This window comes from Tetrao urogallus (assembly GCF_951394365.1).
Source record: "Tetrao urogallus genome assembly, chromosome: 8".
Lineage (NCBI taxonomy): Eukaryota > Metazoa > Chordata > Aves > Galliformes > Phasianidae > Tetrao > Tetrao urogallus.
Window position 1 is genome coordinate 18,285,880 of NC_136821.1, and position 20,172 is coordinate 18,306,051.

Here is a 20,172-nt window from a genome sequence, read left to right on the forward strand (position 1 = left end):
CGCTTCATTAATTTATTTGGTAGGCATTCACAACCAAATTAATTTTTACAGCTAGCATACAGTAGTCCCCAGGTCGAGGAGCCAAACATGAGATGACTTTCTCCTGTGTATAATATCCCCATCTGAACTGTGCCACACTGATATAGCACTTCAGATGGTGAGAAGTACAAAGCAGACCTCAATCTTATAGTATGCTTCTGCTTCTGCACTGTGCTTTATCTTCCCTTCTTCTGATCCTTTAAAAACAAAGCAAACCAATTTGTTGTCATCTTTATTTCTCCAGGTGTTTGAACTTATTTCTTATTGTTTTTCGCTCCACTTTTTTTTTTTAACCTAAATAATATTAAGTTGAAGCGAACTCTCAATCTTTCTTCTGGTACCCTGAACTAAGGGAAATTTTAGTTAAAATGCAGTTTTGATACAGTTTGCAGATTGAAACATTAGTCAGAAGACTTCAACACCTGTTACTGGAGCATCCATAGTTACACATTGTTTACAAAATTCATTTGAAAAAAAGAAATGTCAGTAATAAAGATATTCAGAAGACAGAGACAACAAAATCAGGCCAAAAGAGAACAGCCTTCTCTCAGACTCTGATCAGGGCAAAACCTAGAGGATTTAAGAAGCTGTAGGAACAATCAATATAGGCACAAAGCTGGTCAGGTTGGAAAGTACCCACATTCCATGTCTTCATCCTTTTCTTGGCACACAGCATTTATACAAACACAACATAGCATTCACTTTGTACAAAGCAGAATGAATTTTACATGGAGCTTGCTGATTTGAGATTTATGCTATTAAAAAGGAAATTACGTAAATCTTTTGAAAAAGTTACTACCTTTTCCAAAGAAGATCTTTAACAAGTATTCTACGTACAAACCTGCTTTCTGCACCTAAGACAAAAGTAAGACTTCCTCTTTCAATGGGTTTTATCATTTTTGCTGCAAACAAAAAGATCTTTGTTGGCAAGAAACCATTTTCCTGTTTTGTAAACAGATTACATTTCTTCATAATGAAATGGCAAATTGTTGACACTTTTCTTACAGTGAAACAAGGAAAGTACCTCTGGGTAAATGGGTTTGTTTATGTGAGTGTGATTTTCCCTTGCTATGGAAAGTATAAAGTCCAAACTGGTGATTATCCGGTGGATGCTTTCAGGTGGGAAGCTAGCACACAATTAAAGAAACATTTCTTCTTCCATGGTTAAGTCTGTTTAGCCTCACTAAGTCATACTGTGTTTATGTCTTAGTCACAAAAACACAGTATCGTGGAATTGCAAAACAACGTCTAGAGCTGTTCCCTCAAGTAGGTTAGGAGGCAGGCAGCAAGGCAATTACCTCTAGTTACTTACTCTATTTCTATAGTTACTCTCGCCACCTGCTATTGAAATATACTTGAAGCAGGACATGCATTTGCTTGTCCCTTTGACCTAATCAAAATTTGGCAGCTGGTGTTTTTGCCATTTCAAACCTTTGTGCAAATAAAAATAGCAAAGGCAGGTTCAAGACTTCAAGAAGCAAAACAACAAAACCTGTAAATTTTATCAATTCAATGCAGTGAAAGTAAAACAAAAACCTTTCAGAAAGTTGTTGGTTACCTCAGCTGTTCTTCTCACAGGATAGCATCTCACATGGGCTTGCCTGTCCTCAGCACCTCAGCTCTCCTAAATGCTTCTGGAACGTTCTGGGGGCTTCTGACCCAGTGCCTCCAGAAAACTAAAGGAAAATATAATTTTTCTTGATTTAGCCTTTTGTTTTTGTGCTCCTTTTGTTTGTGGCTCCTGAAACAAACACAGATTTTTTGCTTACTTCTGCAGATCTTAGATCTGCTGCCCGAGGGCCAGCACTGCACCTCTCAGTCTCACCTGTAAGCTGGAGTTGGAAACACAGCCTGTACACAGCACTCTTAAAGCACTGTCATTACAGCACTTTGTTAATCTGATAAAAAGTCTTATCAGCCCACCGACGAACCATAAGACCAGAATTTAGCCTCACACTGCTCCGCCAGTTGTCCCATGTTAGCAGATGTGCCTGATTCTGTGGAAAAAAAAACAACGCCTGGCTGAGCTTTGTCTTCCAGCAGCCTAGCTGGATTGGACGTTACTTCTATTTACTGACCAGATCACAGGTCCAAACTGTGCTTTTCTTACGCTAACCTGCTCTCCCTTTACTTAGCACCTGTGTCACAGCTGAAGCAGCACGTGAGGAAATGCAGCCCTGTGTCCCGCTGCTCCCTCGGGCTGTCCCCGCTGCGGCCCCAGCTTCCCGCCTCACTGCTCAGAACAGGGTGCGTGGGCACACGGCAGGGCTGAGGCTGTGCAGGCAGGGCTGGCAGGAGCTGCAAAAGTAAAGAGGAAAGAAAGGGATGGAAACCAGTCGCTCTGCTGGGTCTTGTCCTAACAAAGCAACAGTGAAACACCACACAGGGAGAGCAGCTGCCTAATTACCTCACCACGCTTTCTGCTAGACTGATGCTGCAAAGGAAGTTAAGCAACGAAACCCAGCAACTGTGCACTGCAGCTTTTGCAACACTGTGGGTCACTTCCAGCCCGCACACAGAGCTTACACCTGCTGGTGCAAGCAAGCACCACGAGAAGCCACAGTGCTTGCAAGGGAAAATAATGTGATACTGTATTCAACTTCAACACTTTTGAAACAGTGAATAATAAATTATTTTTAAAATAAAAATATTAAAAAATGTGTTTCAAAATATTTTTAGAAGAAACATATAAAATAAAAATCTTGTGTGTCAGAGCAGAAAGCAGCTCTATCTGCAGAAAATAACATCAATGTCCCTGTTCCTATCAGAGTGCTTAAAAACATGACAGACGTTTGCAATTTCCTTTTAAATTTTTTTTGCCAGAGGAGAATTTGGCCATTGTAAATGCAAACTTCTTTGCACCTTGCCCTGCAGAGATGGACTGCTGGTAGGTAAGCTTTGTAAAGATCTGCAGTCTCTTACATCAATTTCAAATCATTTTTTTAGCAGATTGCACTAGGTGTCTCCTGCTTTCTGGGCATAAGCGTTTATGAAGACATGTAACTGAATTGCTTTCTCTAAGTGGAATTTCATCCATCACCAGCTGCTACTTACAGCTTTACTATTAAGTCAGTTGGAGCACAACCATAGGTAGGGAGCTCTTCCCAAACATGGTTTGCAGTGCTGATGCTCCTGAAACAAATACAGATGCACTGCTTCTCAAGAGTCTGGCACTGACAACAGAGGATTTTAGTAAAAGAAAGTAAATCACTTTTCCTGCCTAACCTTACTGAAGTATCCATAGAAAAGGATGATTCTGTGTGCTGCTGATCTTGATTTACCTTTTGTTATCAGCTGTCCCAGTCTTTTTCTGTGAACTGACACTAAATGCAAACATTTCTGTAGGTTTCGATGCAAATGTTTCATTTTTGCTACTCTTCTCTAGAGGGTGTTTCTGCCAGGTATGTTTGATGGGAGCTGACTGACACAGTAGCACCTAATAATATACATTATGCTGTGTAACTCTCTTACAACATATCGCAAGTTCTCATTTTTGCTCAAGGATTTTTAGTTGTATTTCTAGCACAAACTAGATGCAACTTCTGTGTTGTGCCCACTTCTCTGAACAGCTGCAGTTATCCAACTCGAGGAAAAGAAAAAACAACAACCAATTATACCTTTAAAACTATCAGCTTTTCTTTTTCATTTCAGAAGAGCGAGTCCAGAAGACTTCAGTAAAAATGTTTTTCTATATACTACTCTTTCTCAGCATCAGCTCTCTGTGGTGGTACTGGAAGGCAAGAAATGGGGCAAAAGTTGCAAACCTCACTGGCAAATATATATTCATCACTGGATGTGACACAGGATTTGGAAATATTGCAGCAAAGACTTTCGATAAAAAGGGATTCCGTGTTCTAGCCAGCTGCCTGACTGAAACTGGAGCCAAGGAGCTACAAGCTGCAACTTCCAATCAGCTTCAGACAGTGCTGCTGGATGTGAGAGATTCCAACAGCATTAAGAAAGCAGCAGCGTGGATCAAAGCTGAAGTCCAGTCAGAAGGTAAGTGCCTGGCCATTTGCCTTCATAAAAAAATTTTACATAAAATAAGTGAGTTTTCCCCAAATTAGTGTGATATGTTCACTGTTTAATTACTGCTAACTTTGAGCCTTAAATCTGGTCTATTATGACATACCACAGTACTTAATCCTAAATTCCAACTTCCACGTGACCTTTCCTCTCTTTGTAAAATGACTTACAATTTGTTTGAATTGTGTTTTCTCAAAACTGTGCCAAGTTTTCAGCCAAAAGAATTTTTTTCTGCCCACAAAAAACAATTAGTAGTCGGAATAGATTCACTGCCATTTTGGTCCATCACTGCTCCTGTAAAGTCACACACAGTTCAATTAATCTACCACATTAGGTAAAAATTGCTTCCTAACTTTCTTCTTTTTTTCCTTGCAGGTCTCTGGGGACTTGTTAATAATGCTGGAATTATGGGGCCAACTGCTCCTACAGACTGGTTGGATATTGAGCATTTTAGAGAGCCAATTGAAGTTAATTTAATTGGGCTCATAAATGTGACATTAAATATGCTTCCCTTGATAAAGCAAGCAAAGGGAAGGATAGTAAATGTATCCAGTACTGGAGGTCGGCTAGCATTCTGTGGTGGAGGCTACTGCCCTTCAAAGTTTGGGGTAGAAGGATTTAATGATAGCTTAAGGTATAACACTCACCTGCAAGAAAAAGACCACTCTTCATTTTCTAAGGCTAAAAGATGACTGAAAACCTGCACATGCAGAATAGAAGCTGATTTACATGTCTGACACTTAATATAAAACTTAAATATATTATACAGTTTGGGATAAGTCTTCTTGAAAGTACCTTTTTTTCAGCATAGATTATGTCACTTTTGAAATCTAAGATACAAATCCTGTTAGACACATAAGGATGGTATTTTTGTATATTTATACGTAACTTCTCGTAATTTAGTTACTCATGGGGGCCTTATTGGAGAGGAGATTCCACTCAAGGGAATTGAGATGTCTCTGCAGGAAAAACCTACGTATCTCCTACATATGATATCCTATGTATGCATGTCCTATTTCTAAATGTTTATAAGACACGCACACAGCAGACAATTATGAGATGTGGCCAGAAGAATCTGTACCAGTTCGGAGAATTAGATGGAGATCAAGAGGGGTTCATTAAGACATGTAAAATGGTTCTGGATACTTACATTTAGGCAGTCAGATGGTCTTACAAGCAAGTCTGACAAATTACAAACTACTGGAAGGGGAACTGGGATATGAAATACAATATGCCAGTCATTGTCCATACATGTTCACACTCAGTGAAGCAGTTAGGAGAGTTCATCCTTCTCTCATTTAGGGATAATAGGCTGAAAGTTCACACCTGTGCTTTCCACACAGTACTTAGATGTTGACATGCAATGTAAAGACAGAAATAACAGTACAGAAAAAACATCCCACCATATCGATAAGAATTTCTAATGCAATTAAATTGCTGGGCTGTCTTTGCAGAAGAGATATGAAAGCTTTTGGAGTTAAAGTTTCCTGCATTCAACCTGGGCTGTTCAAAACACCGCTAACGGATCCAGCAAAGATTCGGAAAGAGAAGGAGGTTATTTGGAATCGGCTTTCCCCCGACACTAAAAAGCAATATGGAGAGGACTATTTTCAGAAAGGTGAAGTAATTTCCAGGCATTTTACTAAAAGCAGCAATGTATTTCTCACTGAGAAAGCCTTCAAAGTAGCTTTATATCTTCTAATCACTATGACTTTTTGAAAAGACTGCATGTTAACAGTTACTCTTCAAATGCATCTGCATCACAATATGGCTATTCACACAAAAACTTGTGCAATGAAACTTTATTCAGATCTCAGTTAAAGATTAATTATTTGCGTTGGCATGTAGCTTTTGAGCAAACTCCAAGGCAAAAAAACATTCATCTAATGATGTAACTAATGTGCTTGCAGTGTTTTTCTGTTACTATTATTTATTTAGTAATCAAATAGGAGTAACTTCCTTTTGCTTCTACTATCCCCAACAGTAGTTATGCCATGCAGAAATTGTCTGACAGATAGTTCCTGAGGTGCCTGCTAACACCTTCTTGAACAGAAGCTACTTGTCTTTGGGCTTTTTGTTCCTCAAGTTTCTTTAGTACAGTTGCATTTCACAGATTTCTGCAAAGCAATTACCTTATTACAAGAGACTTAGCACCACAGCGTTTCTATTTCCATTTGCCTCTTACACAGTTAGGTTTATTCTGAGATACTATCACTGCTAGTTACTTGGGGAATACCTACGCGATTTTGCCATTGCTGTTTCACAGTGAAGAGAACCTAGACTGCTCTTGGGGTAAACTGTATCACAGGTCATTATGGACAGGGTAGTTGATCTTCAGAAATTACTATGAATTCTTCTAAAACAAGAAACAAGAAATACCAACTCCTTAGTGAAATTTCACAAATCAACGTGGGATAGAGAGTTAAAAGTCACTTTTCCTGGCTGTCACTGATCTTTTGTTTGAGTTTTACAGATGCAGCAAAGAAAGAAAAGCTCTCAGATGCCTGCCTTAACAATGACATCTCACTGGTCGTTGAGTGCATGGAGCATGCTCTAACAAGCCTCCATCCATGTGCCCATTATGTAGTTGGCCAGGATGCCAAGTGGTTTTGGACTCCTCTTTCAAGAATGCCTGCAGATGTACAAGACTTCTTACTTCTGAGAAACAGAGAAAAGCCTGCAGTTTCCCATAGAAATTAAACCTTTGTCCATATATTCCCTGTTGCATACAGGGCTGATTTCACACGACCTGTCTTTTATATTAACATGGTACAAACCATACCTGAAATGCACCCTCATGTCCTATAAATGTAAGAAATACAGCTACTTCTCCAAAATTTGCTACTATTAAAAACAAAACAAACAAATAAAAACCACCCTTACTTCTTTCTTTTTTGTTTTTGTAGTACAGCATGCTAAATCCTTAGGATCTCTCATGTCCAGGTCTTCTCCGTGTTGCAAAAGGATCCATAGATACAAAAGTACATCATAGATATGACTACAGGAATCCAATACCTGCAGTTTAGGTAACTAAGAACTACGTATTTTGTTGAGGTTTGTTTTTTGTTGTTTTTTTTTTATTCAGACTTCAAGTCTGAAACATAGTATATTTCAGCTTAACAACAATGGCCCTGTGTTTTGTGAGGTGCAAAGCAGCTCTTTTCTTGCTCAGCTCCTGACACAAGTGCCTGCTATGATCTGGCACTGCTGCAATTCATCATGACAAAGTCGCCACAGAATGCAGAGGTCTAATCTCAAGTCTGCAGCTGCACATTGCTCAGGAGTTGTTTCTTACTCCCATGCAAATTGGCCAATGACAAAAAAAAAAAAAAACATTTTCCCAACGCTGATCAATTCGCATTAACACAGCCAAGCTGAAGAGCAAGCTACCCAGTGGCTATCCTAATATTGCTGGTTTTCAATTTAGATTTTTTAAAGCTTCTAAAATACTTTTTCTGTTTTTCTCAGTGCAGCTTATACTCAGTGCGGTCATCTCATTTATAACTGTTATCTGAAAAAGTCATTCTTTCCAAAGCAGATTTAAGGTAAATAGCCCTGAACTAACTATTCCTACCGAGACAAATAAATAAATAAGATGTTTTTCTATAAAGAAAAGTAATAGAAAATCAGTGTAAGTCAGAGCTGCCATAGCTGTCTAGGGTGTTACTGGCTCACCTGACCCAATTCACACGAGCCATTAGCTTTCCAGGTAGAGCTCAGGGTATCCCTATGACTGAAATTCGTGGCTCCTGCAGAAGCAGCAGCATCAGGCCCTCATTATGTGAACTTAGCAGAGAACTTGGTGTCATTCTCACAGTCTCTTTCTCTCTCCAGAAGTTAAAGTATATTTTTCCATCAAGGTTACACAACTGACATTGAATAGGAAAATAAAGTATAGAATGGCAGCGGCTGCTCTGATCTCTATCAGGTTTAGGGACTGAAGTTTGGTTGACTTACATCAGCCCTTGTCAGACCACAGGTCCACTGTCAGCTGCTGCAAGACTACAGCACTGCAGCGATTAACATCTGAAGTAAAGTTCAAAAAGAATTTGGAGCAAGGCACACCCGCTCTAAGTATATTATTTAGATTAGGAATGCAGAAAAAATATCAATTGCTTAATGTACTCCCAAAGTATCTCTCTTTTTACAAACAGCCACATTCTGGTGGCATACTCTCCTCTGCAACCAGACATCTCATTTACTTGTATGCATGAAGAGTGGGGGAAAAGAGCTCTGCTTATACATTCAGACAAAGAGCAGAGGGATCAGAAGAGCCCAGCAGACTTTGGGCCAGTCATATGTTAGCATTCTTAGCAGTCATCATATGTCAGAGGCTTTTTTCATAAAAACTGTAGAGCAGAGAGCTTCTAGAATTTGAACTTTTATTTGAAACACAATTTATTTGTTTCATGTACCATAAGGCTGCCCTTGGACTAGAACAAAGAATTTTGTTCCTGCAAGTTGTTAAACACAAGGTATTTTCTTCAGCCTTTGTTCCAAAAAAACCAAGTCCTATCAATAACAGCTCATTCCATGTGCAGGAGTAAAGAGAGAGGTCTGAAATAAGCCCAGTTAAATCAATGGAAAGATTCCTGCTCATTTCAACACAACGCACAGTAGTTTAGTATTCCCTAATGAGTCTTAGCAGTCCCCTAGGCTCTACAGATGACTATATATAGCCAGGAAAGCTTATGCAGCAAAGGGAGGATATGCTGAGATGGAGCTTAGGTGGAGGATTAACAACAACTAATTCCCTAAGATAGAAGCACCACAACACAAGTCATTATAAATAGCGAGGAGAACGACTGTGCTCGACAGCCATAAAACCATCATGCTGAATTTACAGGTTTTTGTGAAAACTATATCATCGTGCAACTGTCGGTGCACAAGCTGATGAGTTAGCCTCAAGCAGTTTCTACGTTCTGACACCGAAATAACCGGTGAAGGCCACTCATGAGAACCTGGAGGTACATGGTGAGCTTGCAGATGTCTCCCCAGAACGTGAGTACCAGCACAAGAGCAGAAATGGTATCTAACAGTGTGCAGGATTCATTATATGCATTTGCAGAGTGTTTAAGAGGACAAATTAAGCATTTGGTTTTGAGTGCACAGATGAGAGAACATGCAGTCTCTTCCTTTCCAGTAAGGATTTTAACCAATTATTGCTTATTAAGCACCTGCAGTGTCTGAATAAAATGCTAACTCAGTAATGTTCTTTAGAACATCTGGACATCTAGAACCTGGAATCTTTCTCAACTCCTTTATTAATTACTGGTTTGGTCACCAAAGGGTTTAGAAGGCTTTATTTGCCCTGGCATGGTAAAAAATCTGAACTGCGAGCACTACAAGTAAAGATACTGAGAAATCAGCCCTCATTTAACCAGACTGACTTCACGTCCCTGCAAAACACTCAAGAGAGTTTGGATATGTATTTCTTTTAAGATGAAAGATTAAGGAAGATCGTTATCTGCTGACCTCTGAACTGCCGTTGTCCTCTTTACACAGCTGATAGGAAAGCAGCCCTTTCCCATGAAACACAAGTACAAAGCCCTGCACACACAGGAATAGCTCATGTAAGAGTGGGAGGTGTGACGCTTTTGTGCCTGAGTACATGTTCAGTTTGTTAATTGAAAACGAGGCAGTTTGTAGCACAGGCAGGGTGACTGATTATTAAAGTCTGTATTGAACTGTACTGTACTGAACAGGGCACAGCCTGACAGTGGAACCTTCCCCATGTGTTCCACGAGGCTGCTCCTGAAGAACAGAGGCCCTGCACTTCCTTTGCCAGCTCTTCCTCTGTGTCGACGGTGGGCCAGGCCACCCCACTGCAGAGCACTGACTTCTGCAAGGTTTGCACTGTGAGCACAGTGCCAGAGGAAGGAATCCAAAACATATCCAGACCCCAAACCTCCTCCAGCCTGAGGTTCTCTGGCACAACTGCCAGCATTGCCTGCTGTGGGAGCAGAACAGTCTCACTCCCTGAAGCAGGGTGCTTCAGCTTCCCCTCTGCAGAGAAACAGAGGGATGCTGCTATTTGCAGTCATCTGAGTACCTTAAAGGACTCTAACAGTGTAGTCACACTGCTTTTCTTTAAAACCAATTGCTTTTATAATGGCACTTGTGTGTGCACAAAAAGCCAAGCTCTATTCCAAGAGTTCTCAATCTGCCAGGCAAATATCAGCATTTTAATGGAAGGTAAAACTTGCCTTTAGCTATTTACTGGCTACACTGGTAATAAAAATTCAATATTTTTGGAATTATATCAAAGCTCTTGAAATATCATGCTGACATTTTCCCTAGAAGCACACTCTTTGCTACTGCAAGAGCTACTTCAAAATTGATGTGCTGCTGGCAGAGAAGCAGCATTTAGTGCTACACAATTATCAGACAAAAACTATTTCTTGCAACACTGCACATTCACAGAAACAGACAATTTTCTCTGAAGAAAATCTTAACTGAAATTATTTCCTCTGATTCTGACTCCAGACTTCTTTTACCAGATATGACATCATCCAGCAGAATAAATTCCAGCACAATATTCCTACAGAGAGGAGCCCTTTGTGGTGCCCAGCAGCAGATGTCCACATGCTTTTGGACACTGAGAGCCTGTAGGGAGCCACCTGGTGCAGATGTGCACACAGCCCAGCACCTATGGGATGGATGAGCCATGAGGTTCCACACACAGCACTGCTGTCTCAGTCTTACAGCTCCTCTCTTCCAGCTGCTGCTAGCAAAACTTAGGGACTGATGCTAACCAGAACAGTTCCATGCATTTCTCTCCAAGGAGTAAATGTGTAGCCAAGAGCCCAGCCTAGCCAGATGTCTCCACAGAGACCCTGTTGCAAACTAAAGCTGCTTTCCAGCAGTGCAAGCTCTTTGCCCACCATTTCCCATTTGCAGCACAGCCAACGAAGATGTAATCTACTACTCTTGTTTCCAATTAAAAGAATATTTTCCCTAAATTTTTAATTAGGTCATTTTATTTAGTATTGGGAAAAAGATTAATTAAGTCCTAAAATGATGCATCACAGGACTAGATTGCTGGGTAGCTGTTTGATTTATGGACTTGGGGTTACAAAAGTCTGCTGGTAGCAGCTTCTCTATGTTTCCAGCTTCCATTCTAATCCAGCAGTCATTGCCTGGCACATCACATTAACTCAGAGGTCCATATCCATGGCTACAGAAGCATCCAACTATTTAAAGTAATATCATTGAGTGGAACATTGTTACTCCTAGAATCACAGAATCACAAGGTTGGAAATGACCTGTAAGATCATCTAGTCCAACCATCTTCTCATCACCATTGCCACCACAAGCACTAAACCACATCACGCAGCACGTTGGACACCAGACACCTCTTGAACACTGCCAGGGATGGCGACTCCACCACCTCCCTGGGCAGGCCATTCCAGTGCCTGACCACTCTCTGAGAGAAATAGTTCTTCCTTATGTCCAACCTAAACCTCCAACCTCATCATTCATCAGCTACGTGACTGATGTCATTATTCAATGAGTCCAATATTCACTTACAGTTTGAGACTTTGTCCACTCCTACTTGATTAGACGATGACTTGATTAAAATAAATCCAAATAATTCCTAAAGTCAGTAGAAACAAAAGCACCAGAAGAACAAGAACACCACTCTAGCAACCAGGTCTTCCTTTACCATTAGTGTTTTAAGGTAACATAGATTTCACACGAAAATTAGCCGAACTCCTAACTTCAGACAGCTGTGAGTTACAGAACATAAAAAACACAGACCGGCTTTCTCTTCAAGTACTTCCAGGATTTAAAAATAATAAACTCCTTCATTTTAACATAACTGTTAATTATTTGAATACAATCACATGTTCCTTCTTTGAATATAATCACTTGTCTGCACCCGGACCCAAATGTAGGCAGATAGAGCCTAAGTGACTGTTCAGTACTTGTAAAAAAGTTTCTTTTTAGCAAGACATCCAGAAAATGCTGACCATCTTTCCCATAAATGTGAGTTTAATTAAATACTTCATCGCACAAAGAAAATACAAACACAGTAACCAATTGTGAAGACTTTCAGATGTCGAGAACTGCATGCTACACTCATTAAAAAAATATTTGTAATAAATAAAGAGTATCCTCACTCCTGCGTTAGGGAACTTTGTATTCCCTCCATCTTTTTTGAGAGCAGCACAGCACCATGAACACCCCCATTTATCGATGCAAACAAAGTTCCCATATAATACATCTTAGTTCACTCTGTATCAGTGCTAGACAGGCAGTGAGGAAGGAGTCAGAAAGCCCAGACATTGCCATAAGGTCTTTCTTGTCTTAGGAATGGAGAGTAAGTAGCTTACTATGATGCAGCACAAATCACAGAACAAATTAGAGCACCCACCACTACAGCTTGGATTTCTCTGGACATTCCTAGGCTCTCTCTGCTTCCACGCTAGATATTAGAAGAGCAGACTGTTTGGCATCATGTAGACAGTCAAAGAGGATTATCCTTCTTCCCAGAAAAACCCCTCTCTTTCCAGTATTAGCACAAATAATTGCCAGTTTCCTTCCTACAAAAAGTCACCATCAGACACTACTGTGAGAAACCATGCAGTCATTCCTTTCAGCCTGAAATATCCTGAGAAGATGGGGCTGACTAGGAAGACAGGCAAGTAAAATTTGAGAACTGTGAAAAACTGTTGAAAAGGAGGTCAGGAGAATGTTTTGCCAAGTCAAGCATTAGTCATGGATCACAATCACATTGTGTAAAAGCTCCACCCATGCTCTCTTACAGTGAGCTGGATGGGGTGCAACCAGAAACAAAGCCCCTCATGGCAACTGGGTCTTAGGAAGTTGGGGGATTGGCCTAACATGTTTACTTTGTTGCATTTCCAGATCACTAACACATTCCCTAATAGCTCTCATTTTCAGACTCACTGCACATAGTGATTTTGGCTTCCATACTTTCTCTCATCATTTACTGGCTCATCAGAGACCGTCACAGAGTTAGAAACCTGAGTGGAAAGTATGTCTTCATAACAGGCTGTGACACCATACTTGGAAATGCACTGGCCAAGTGGCTTGACAAAAGAGGATTCTGTGTTATCGCTGCATGTGCCACTGAACAAGACAGCCAAGAATTATGGTCCTGCTCCTCACTCTCCCTGAAGACAGTGAATCTGAACTTGGCTGACTCCAGCAGCATCACCAGGGCTGTAGAATTTGTCACAGAGGAAACAGCAGGCAAAGGTAAGTGGAAAAGTCAGCTCGCAGAAAAATAATTCAGTACAACCAAATGTGGTCCAGCTAAGAGTTCTGGAGCCTCTCTGCTATCTACAGATGAGTTTTTCCTCTTACTGATGAAACACATTCCCTTTCCAGTTCTGCCACTTCTCAGCTCAGAAAGATTTTCTCCAGCTTTTGGGCAATTTTGCCAGCAGAGTGCCTAGAACTACAGCTGTTCAAACCAGATCATTCCCTGATGTGTTTTTCAGACTTTTTGGTGCAGTTGGAAAGTCTCAGCAGGGGGAGGGTGCTAACCAGTACCAGAAAGCTTTCTTGTCAGTAAAGCCAGCCCAGACAGTTAAAAATGGCTGATGCAGGGCTCCTACAGTAACCAGAAGAGTGTTTTTGCATGGCTGAACAAGTCTGATTTTTGTAATGCACTCAGTAACAACTGTAATGACTGTAATATCTAAATTCTTGCCTTTTCAGCCAGTTTTCTTAGAGTTGTTACACAGGTAGCTCTTAACATCTCTCTGAGCACTTAATATCACTCATTCACCTCTAAGCACTTGTCTAGAACAAAGAAGAGTTTGTCCTTGGATACCTGTAAGTTGAATTAAAAAGGCATGGCTGAAGTGTTGTTTTTAGCACAGGGTGGTAAATATATTGACCTGTGACAACATACGTGTTTCTTTCCTGATGCCAACCACTTAGACAGGGCATTGTTAATAGCAGCCAAATGGGATCAAGGCACTGTAACTACCAGCTGTACTACATAGTTGTATCAAATATTCAGTAGGCTGATAAATTAATTTAGTATCTAGAAAAGCAAAATACAATATCTTCTACCTCAAGGGAACTTTCTTCCTTCATTATGCAAAGTTTCAGACCATCCTTGAATGCAAAAAATGAGAGCAAAATCAAAATAATTATTAGAGCTTACCTTCTCAGAGAGGCTGATCTCACACAGGCCTCTGCCTCCAGGCTGTAGAAAGCAGCATGCTCCTGATCAGGGTAACCACTGCTGTCACCTTCTTCTGAGCAACTCTTTACAGAAGCAGCGCTGAACCTTCGGCCTCTCCCTCCAGGCACAGGCTGTCCTTCCAGAAGCGTCACTATTTATCTAAAGCTCTTCAAGTAATTTATAAGGTAGTAAAGCAGTATAATCAATACACAGGGTTAAGCTAACATTTTTAGAAGCATTGACTAATTCTTTATGTTTAGTTTAGACCTTTAGACCCCAGCTCAAGTAAAACAACCTTTCCACTTTCACACAGAGCTTAGTTTTCACAAAAAGATAAGTGCACATTAGGAACCCGCATACCTGAGTAAGTAATAAAGGTCACTATCGCATCCCATTTCTCCAACTGAAAATATTTTCCTATCTTATTTTAGAATAATTGCCTAGGATCTTCAGCACAGGTGTACAGAGTAGGCTCTGTAGCAGAGGCTCTAGACTTCATCCTACTGAAGCTTTTGCCAAGGCTGTTTGGATCCCAATGCTACATAAGAAACCCAACGGTAAGATATTGTCACATACAGAAATAAATGATTTTGGAATCTTCCTAGGGCTTTTTGGCTTTGTGAACGCTGCTGAAGGAACATCTGCAGCACCAACTGACTGGCTGAGAATTGATGACTTCCACTCAGCTCTGAACGTTAATCTACTGGGATTGATTGAAATCACGCTCAAACTTCTACCACTTCTGAAAAAAGCCGAGGGAAGAGTAGTCAATCTAATCAATTCTAACGGCTTCATGGCATTTGTAGGGGGTGGCTACAACTTGTCCAAATGGGGCATAGAATCTTTCTCCGACATGTTACAGTGAGTAGTTAGAAATACATGCATGAATCCAAGAACAGATTCTAGATGTGCTGAGGGAAAGATGCCTATATGTTTGCCTCTTCCATTTTGTCTCTGTTAATTTTGCCTAAGGAGCAAAAGGAAATGAAAAGGGTGATGGTCACCTGTTTTGGATACTATGAACACAGCCACCAGGAAACTGCATGGGAAACATTTGCCTATGGCTAGCACGCAGCTACAGAGCACATTAATCTGCTGCATATATACAAGGGAATCAACAGTACAGCCTAGCCAGGTCAGATGCTTCCTGGACACGTTGTATATAAGGTTCACATGCTGTTTGGTATGTACCAAATTACCAGACGTAGGTACATGAAACATGAGGACCTTAGACATGTTGCATTTGCCTCATAAGAATTACGAAAGTGTACATGCATGTACTTCCAGCTGGAGCCTGTCTGAATTCCCTTTTGATAGTATGGAAATTACAAACAAAATTATGTCTCATTCATTATCGTTAACCAAGAGGAAAGAAATTACCTACCTGAAGCATACAGATACACAGTGATTTCGAATGGTTTGTACTGACTGCAACACATAGAAGCATGATAGCTTAAGCACAGCAGTACAGATACAATTATGTCAGTTACGGTTGTTTACATTTGGTAGGTTGTGTGTGACAAACAGCAGTGTACAACTATAATACGTTTAGTAGCATACAATCAAGGTAATTATTAGCAGCCTGGTGTTGTGATTCTGATAAGCACGCTCAGATCCCTGAGCTCTTAATAAGCTGCTGAGGTTCTTCTGCAGGTTCTTCAGAGACCACAATCAAAGTACAGGTGTGCTAGGTGTATTCCATCTGGCAAGGCCAGATGCCTTGGAGAAGACATTTGACTTCACAGCAGGGGTCTGATTCTCAGACACTTAAGCCTTCAGTGTATATCCTTTTCTGCTGGTTCTATCTCAAAGGCCCTGAGTTGCCTTTTTAAGCTCTCAGAGATCAGTGATTGCTCTCTGCCCCTCTTCCATTTCTGCAGACTGTCCCTGCCAAATAGTTTCTGAAACAAGCACACCAGAAAAAGTCACTCTGGCACCAGGTTACAGTTCTCCTACTAGGGAGTTCATCCAAGTCTACAAACTAAAGTCACCTTGCATTTGGCTTACTAATGTCTTATCATAGCATTATTACATTCTCCACCGTAAAGACTATTAATTCACCAAGTATGCTCATGCAGCAATTAGAGAAAATGACTTTTTGTCTCAACACATGCACTGCTAAAGGTGTTTGTGCAGAGTTGGCATTTCAGTTCCCTTTCCCCTGCTACTGTTTCAAAACCTTCAGTATTATTAAACTTAATGCCGGTATTTTTGCAGAACAATGGTGAGCAGAAAGCCTTATCTTCACATGGGTTCAGTAACAGAGTACTCTTCCCTCTCACTGAATAAAGTTTTATCATACCCCTTACTCATTATTTGTCTATGCAATAACAGTAAAAAACATCTATGTAAAACTTCTCCAGCAAGTAAAATACTGTGTGTTCACAACAGAATTATGAAGGACTTATGCCAAACTATTAATCTCCTCTGTTACCAGTTTACAATCTATTTCATTTTGCACTGATGCTTCACAGCAGTCCGAGCTAGGTGATTACAAACAGCAATCAGATTATCAAAGGTACTCATTACTTCAGAAAATTAAAGTGAGCAGCCTTCACTGATACTAATTGTGATGTACTGCCTCAGGTTGGCTGAGGAGCAGACCAACAAGCCAAGTCTTCACAAGGTCCACGAATGTTGGTTGCAAACAATTATGAATGCTTATACAGAGAAGCATATATTCCAAGGCAATATAATAAAAACTAGTGGCTAGTGTACACATGGTCAACTTCTTCGCATGCTTTGGAATCCAGCTGCTTGAGTCTTTGAAGCTATCTGATAGAACAATGATGATTTTCATTCTGAGGGTGTTGCATTGCAACTCAAATTTCATAGAGGGAACCACGCTGCCAGAAAGCACTCTGACCTTTACTGCACTAATGCTTAATCATTTAACCATAGCCATTTCACCGTAAGGTGCAAAATAAAGTCCTAACCCAATTGGAAATTTTTTCTCGCTTTGACTTTTCACTAAGCACCTTAATGATCTGTTTCTCCTAAAAGCTGATGTGCTACCAGAGTAGTTTAAACAGATAGAGGTGGGTATCACATTCTTTACACCAGTCCAAAACAGATCACACAGAAAAGCTGCAAATCTACCTGATGTCGCTTTGTTAGTTGTGTTGTGCACTTTTACAGTGATAGGTACAGCACTGTGATGCTAATTTGAACATCTCATAAAATTATTCTAACATTTGAAGACAAGAAACTCTCAAATACTAATTAATGTGACAGACTTTCAACTTACGTATGTTTAATGGCTATGCCATGTTTGGGTGTTCAGAGACAGCTTTCTGGGTTTTGTTTTGGTTGTTTTTCTTCTAGGAGAGATATTCAGCACTTTGGAGTGAAAGTAAGCATTATTGGGCACAGTTTCTTCAACACAAACGTTAATTCAGGTATCATGGGGAGAGACCTCTTAAGACTTTGGAACAGACTGCCTAATGAGATCAGAGATTCCTATGGAGAAAAATACTTTTCTGAATGTAAGTAGGAAAAAGAATGTATGAAGGCTCAGGGAAGGATATCATTAATGATTCTAATTACCAGAAAGGGGGAGTACAGAGATAATGGAAGCTTGACTCTTCAGTGGTGCCCAGTGACAGGACAAGGCAGGAAAATTGGAATACAAGAGGTTCTGTCTGAACATCAGGAAATACTGAGTGCTGGAACAAGTCACCCTGATTGTGGAATCTCCCTCCTTGGAGATCTTCAAAAGCCGCCTGGACACGATTCTGAGCAACCTGCCCTAAGCAGTCCAGCTTGAGCAGGGCTTCAGACACGATGACCTTTGTAGATCCCTTCTGACCTCAACCACTCTATGATTCTGTGAATGTTTGTAGGATTTCATAAGCTTTAGTTAGGAGTTCATTGATGTTCATCAATGTGTATGGTAGGGTATGGTAGATGAGACCAGTTCTATTGGTTCCCCTGGGAAATCAGTGACATGTGATGGTGCCCCACCATCCTTATTTTCTATGTACTTAAGAGGCAGAATATCTAGGCACAGGAGGTTTAGGGCTGTGATCATGCCCTATGTTTATGGCTTAATGATAGCTGAAAAGTTCTGCTGCACATATAGTAGAAAAGATCTGGCTCAGAATGTAGGCCAGATTTCTCTTTACCTGGTTCTTTGGATTCCGCAGCACTTGTTTGTCTCTGCTCTGCTGCAGCTATACCACTTGCAGTACTTGAGCCGGCAGTTTAAGACAACCCTTATTATAAATCTACAGAAGCTGTAGAAAAACCTGTAAATGAAAAGAATCCTTTCACACAGAATGTTGCACAAATACTTCCAGTTTGTTTTCTTCTTTGTAGATAGAAAAGCTCAAAGATCAGTGAAAAGACTGTGCAACTCCGATATTTCTAAGGTCATAAAATGCATGGAACATGCCCTGCTAGCAAAGTACCCCAGGACACGATACGGAGCTGGATAGGATGCAAAGTTCTTTTGGCTGTTCCTCTCCTATGCCCCGAGCTGTTTATCTGACACGCTGTTTTACATGATGTTTCCAGTTCCAGGAGCTAGTGGGATTTCAGTCCCTGGAGTTCTAATCAACATTTAGTACTATAACCAGCATCAACTGTATGGAAATAACTCTGAATCCTGAATCCTCTCATAACAGTTGACATCTCCTCTTTACAAGTTACTAGACTGCTTAAATTTCCTTCAGAAAACACTTTCTCCTACTTACATGAAATTTCAGTTTGTAGATAAGACTCATAAACCTACCATGCTTTTTTGTATCCAGAACTGATACATCTGTAATATCTGCATGCAAGCAAAGTTCAGCTATAAATCTGGTTAATACTACTCATTCAATAAAAAATTTGTTGCTTTTCTTATTTAAATGAGAATCTGTTTTTCATGTTGACTTCACCAACATATACGTTTCTAGAGAATTTGAAAAGAAAAAAAAGAAAACCACTGGTCTTTCAGAACATCTATGTTATACACGTACCTTACAGATTGTGCTTATTCAGATTTCTATTTCATGAAGCTTGGTCATGGCCATATTCAGGAGTTGCTTCTGGACACAAGATATCAAATCAAATAATAACAAAGGCCAGCTATTGCAACAATTTCCAAAAATTACAATTGCAGTATTTGACCACATCTAATCACCTGACTATTCAGCTGTGTAGAGACAAAACACAAGCTATTTTAAAGGTATGAAATTACAGGAAAAATCAAAACTAAACAGTCCTCCATTACTATTCAAGCAGAGCAATACTTATATCTTAATATTTGCATTTCAATACCTGTTCCCAATACCTGCATCGTTTATTAGGGAATTTGAGTTCATTTTGCCCTCAATGTGCTTTGCAACCTAAAAGGATTATTATTTCACTCAGTAGATGGAACAGGTCACCAATATATGCTACAGCCAATTTCTTTGAATGTACAAAGAGTATGCTCAAAATGATGAAGTGGCAGCTGAAGTTGCTGTGCCTCTTGTACACTACCTTTATCAGTCAAGCTACTGACATGCTGGGCTTCCTGGAGATTTGAAAATTGGGAGGGTAAAGGTTTTATTTGCTAAAGACCTGCTTATTAATGATTAATCATTAATGTGCAATTCAATTAAGCTTAGAAAAATACCATCTGCAGGTCAGAGCACCAAATGTAAGAAAAGCAGTTTCACCACTGTGCAGTGTGTGTGTGTGCTGAGGGTGGGAGAGCATATACAAGAAAGGGACAGAATGTAAAAATGGTTCAGGCGCTACTTAAGTATTTCACTGAGGTTCTATTATCTAGCAAATGGTTTCAAGAAGAAACTTATTTTACTTCATACATAGAGACATGCTTTTTCTAACTGGCCTGACAGCTGTAGAGAAAATGTAACATTTTAATTTATTAGGCCTATAGTGGCCAATTAGAGAGATGTGCTGAAATCTCTAATGAGCATTCTTTCAGACAACAGAATTCCAAACTTAAGAAT

General features: G+C 40.1%; 1 protein-coding gene across 1 annotated transcript; it reads left to right on the forward strand.

The window, feature by feature from the left end:
• Positions 1-3,719: 3,719 nt before the first annotated feature.
• DHRS9 (dehydrogenase/reductase 9) lies at positions 3,720-18,795 on the forward strand (the record flags this gene model as incomplete). The annotated part of the gene is given in 10 exon segments (XM_079539241.1): positions 3,720-4,038; positions 4,441-4,699; positions 5,520-5,683; positions 6,539-6,747; positions 9,052-9,066; positions 12,960-13,290; positions 14,836-15,091; positions 17,555-17,719; positions 18,552-18,663; positions 18,667-18,795. Coding segments are annotated over 10 exon segments (1,959 nt in total).
• Between the last annotated feature and the right edge of the window lie 1,377 nt (positions 18,796-20,172).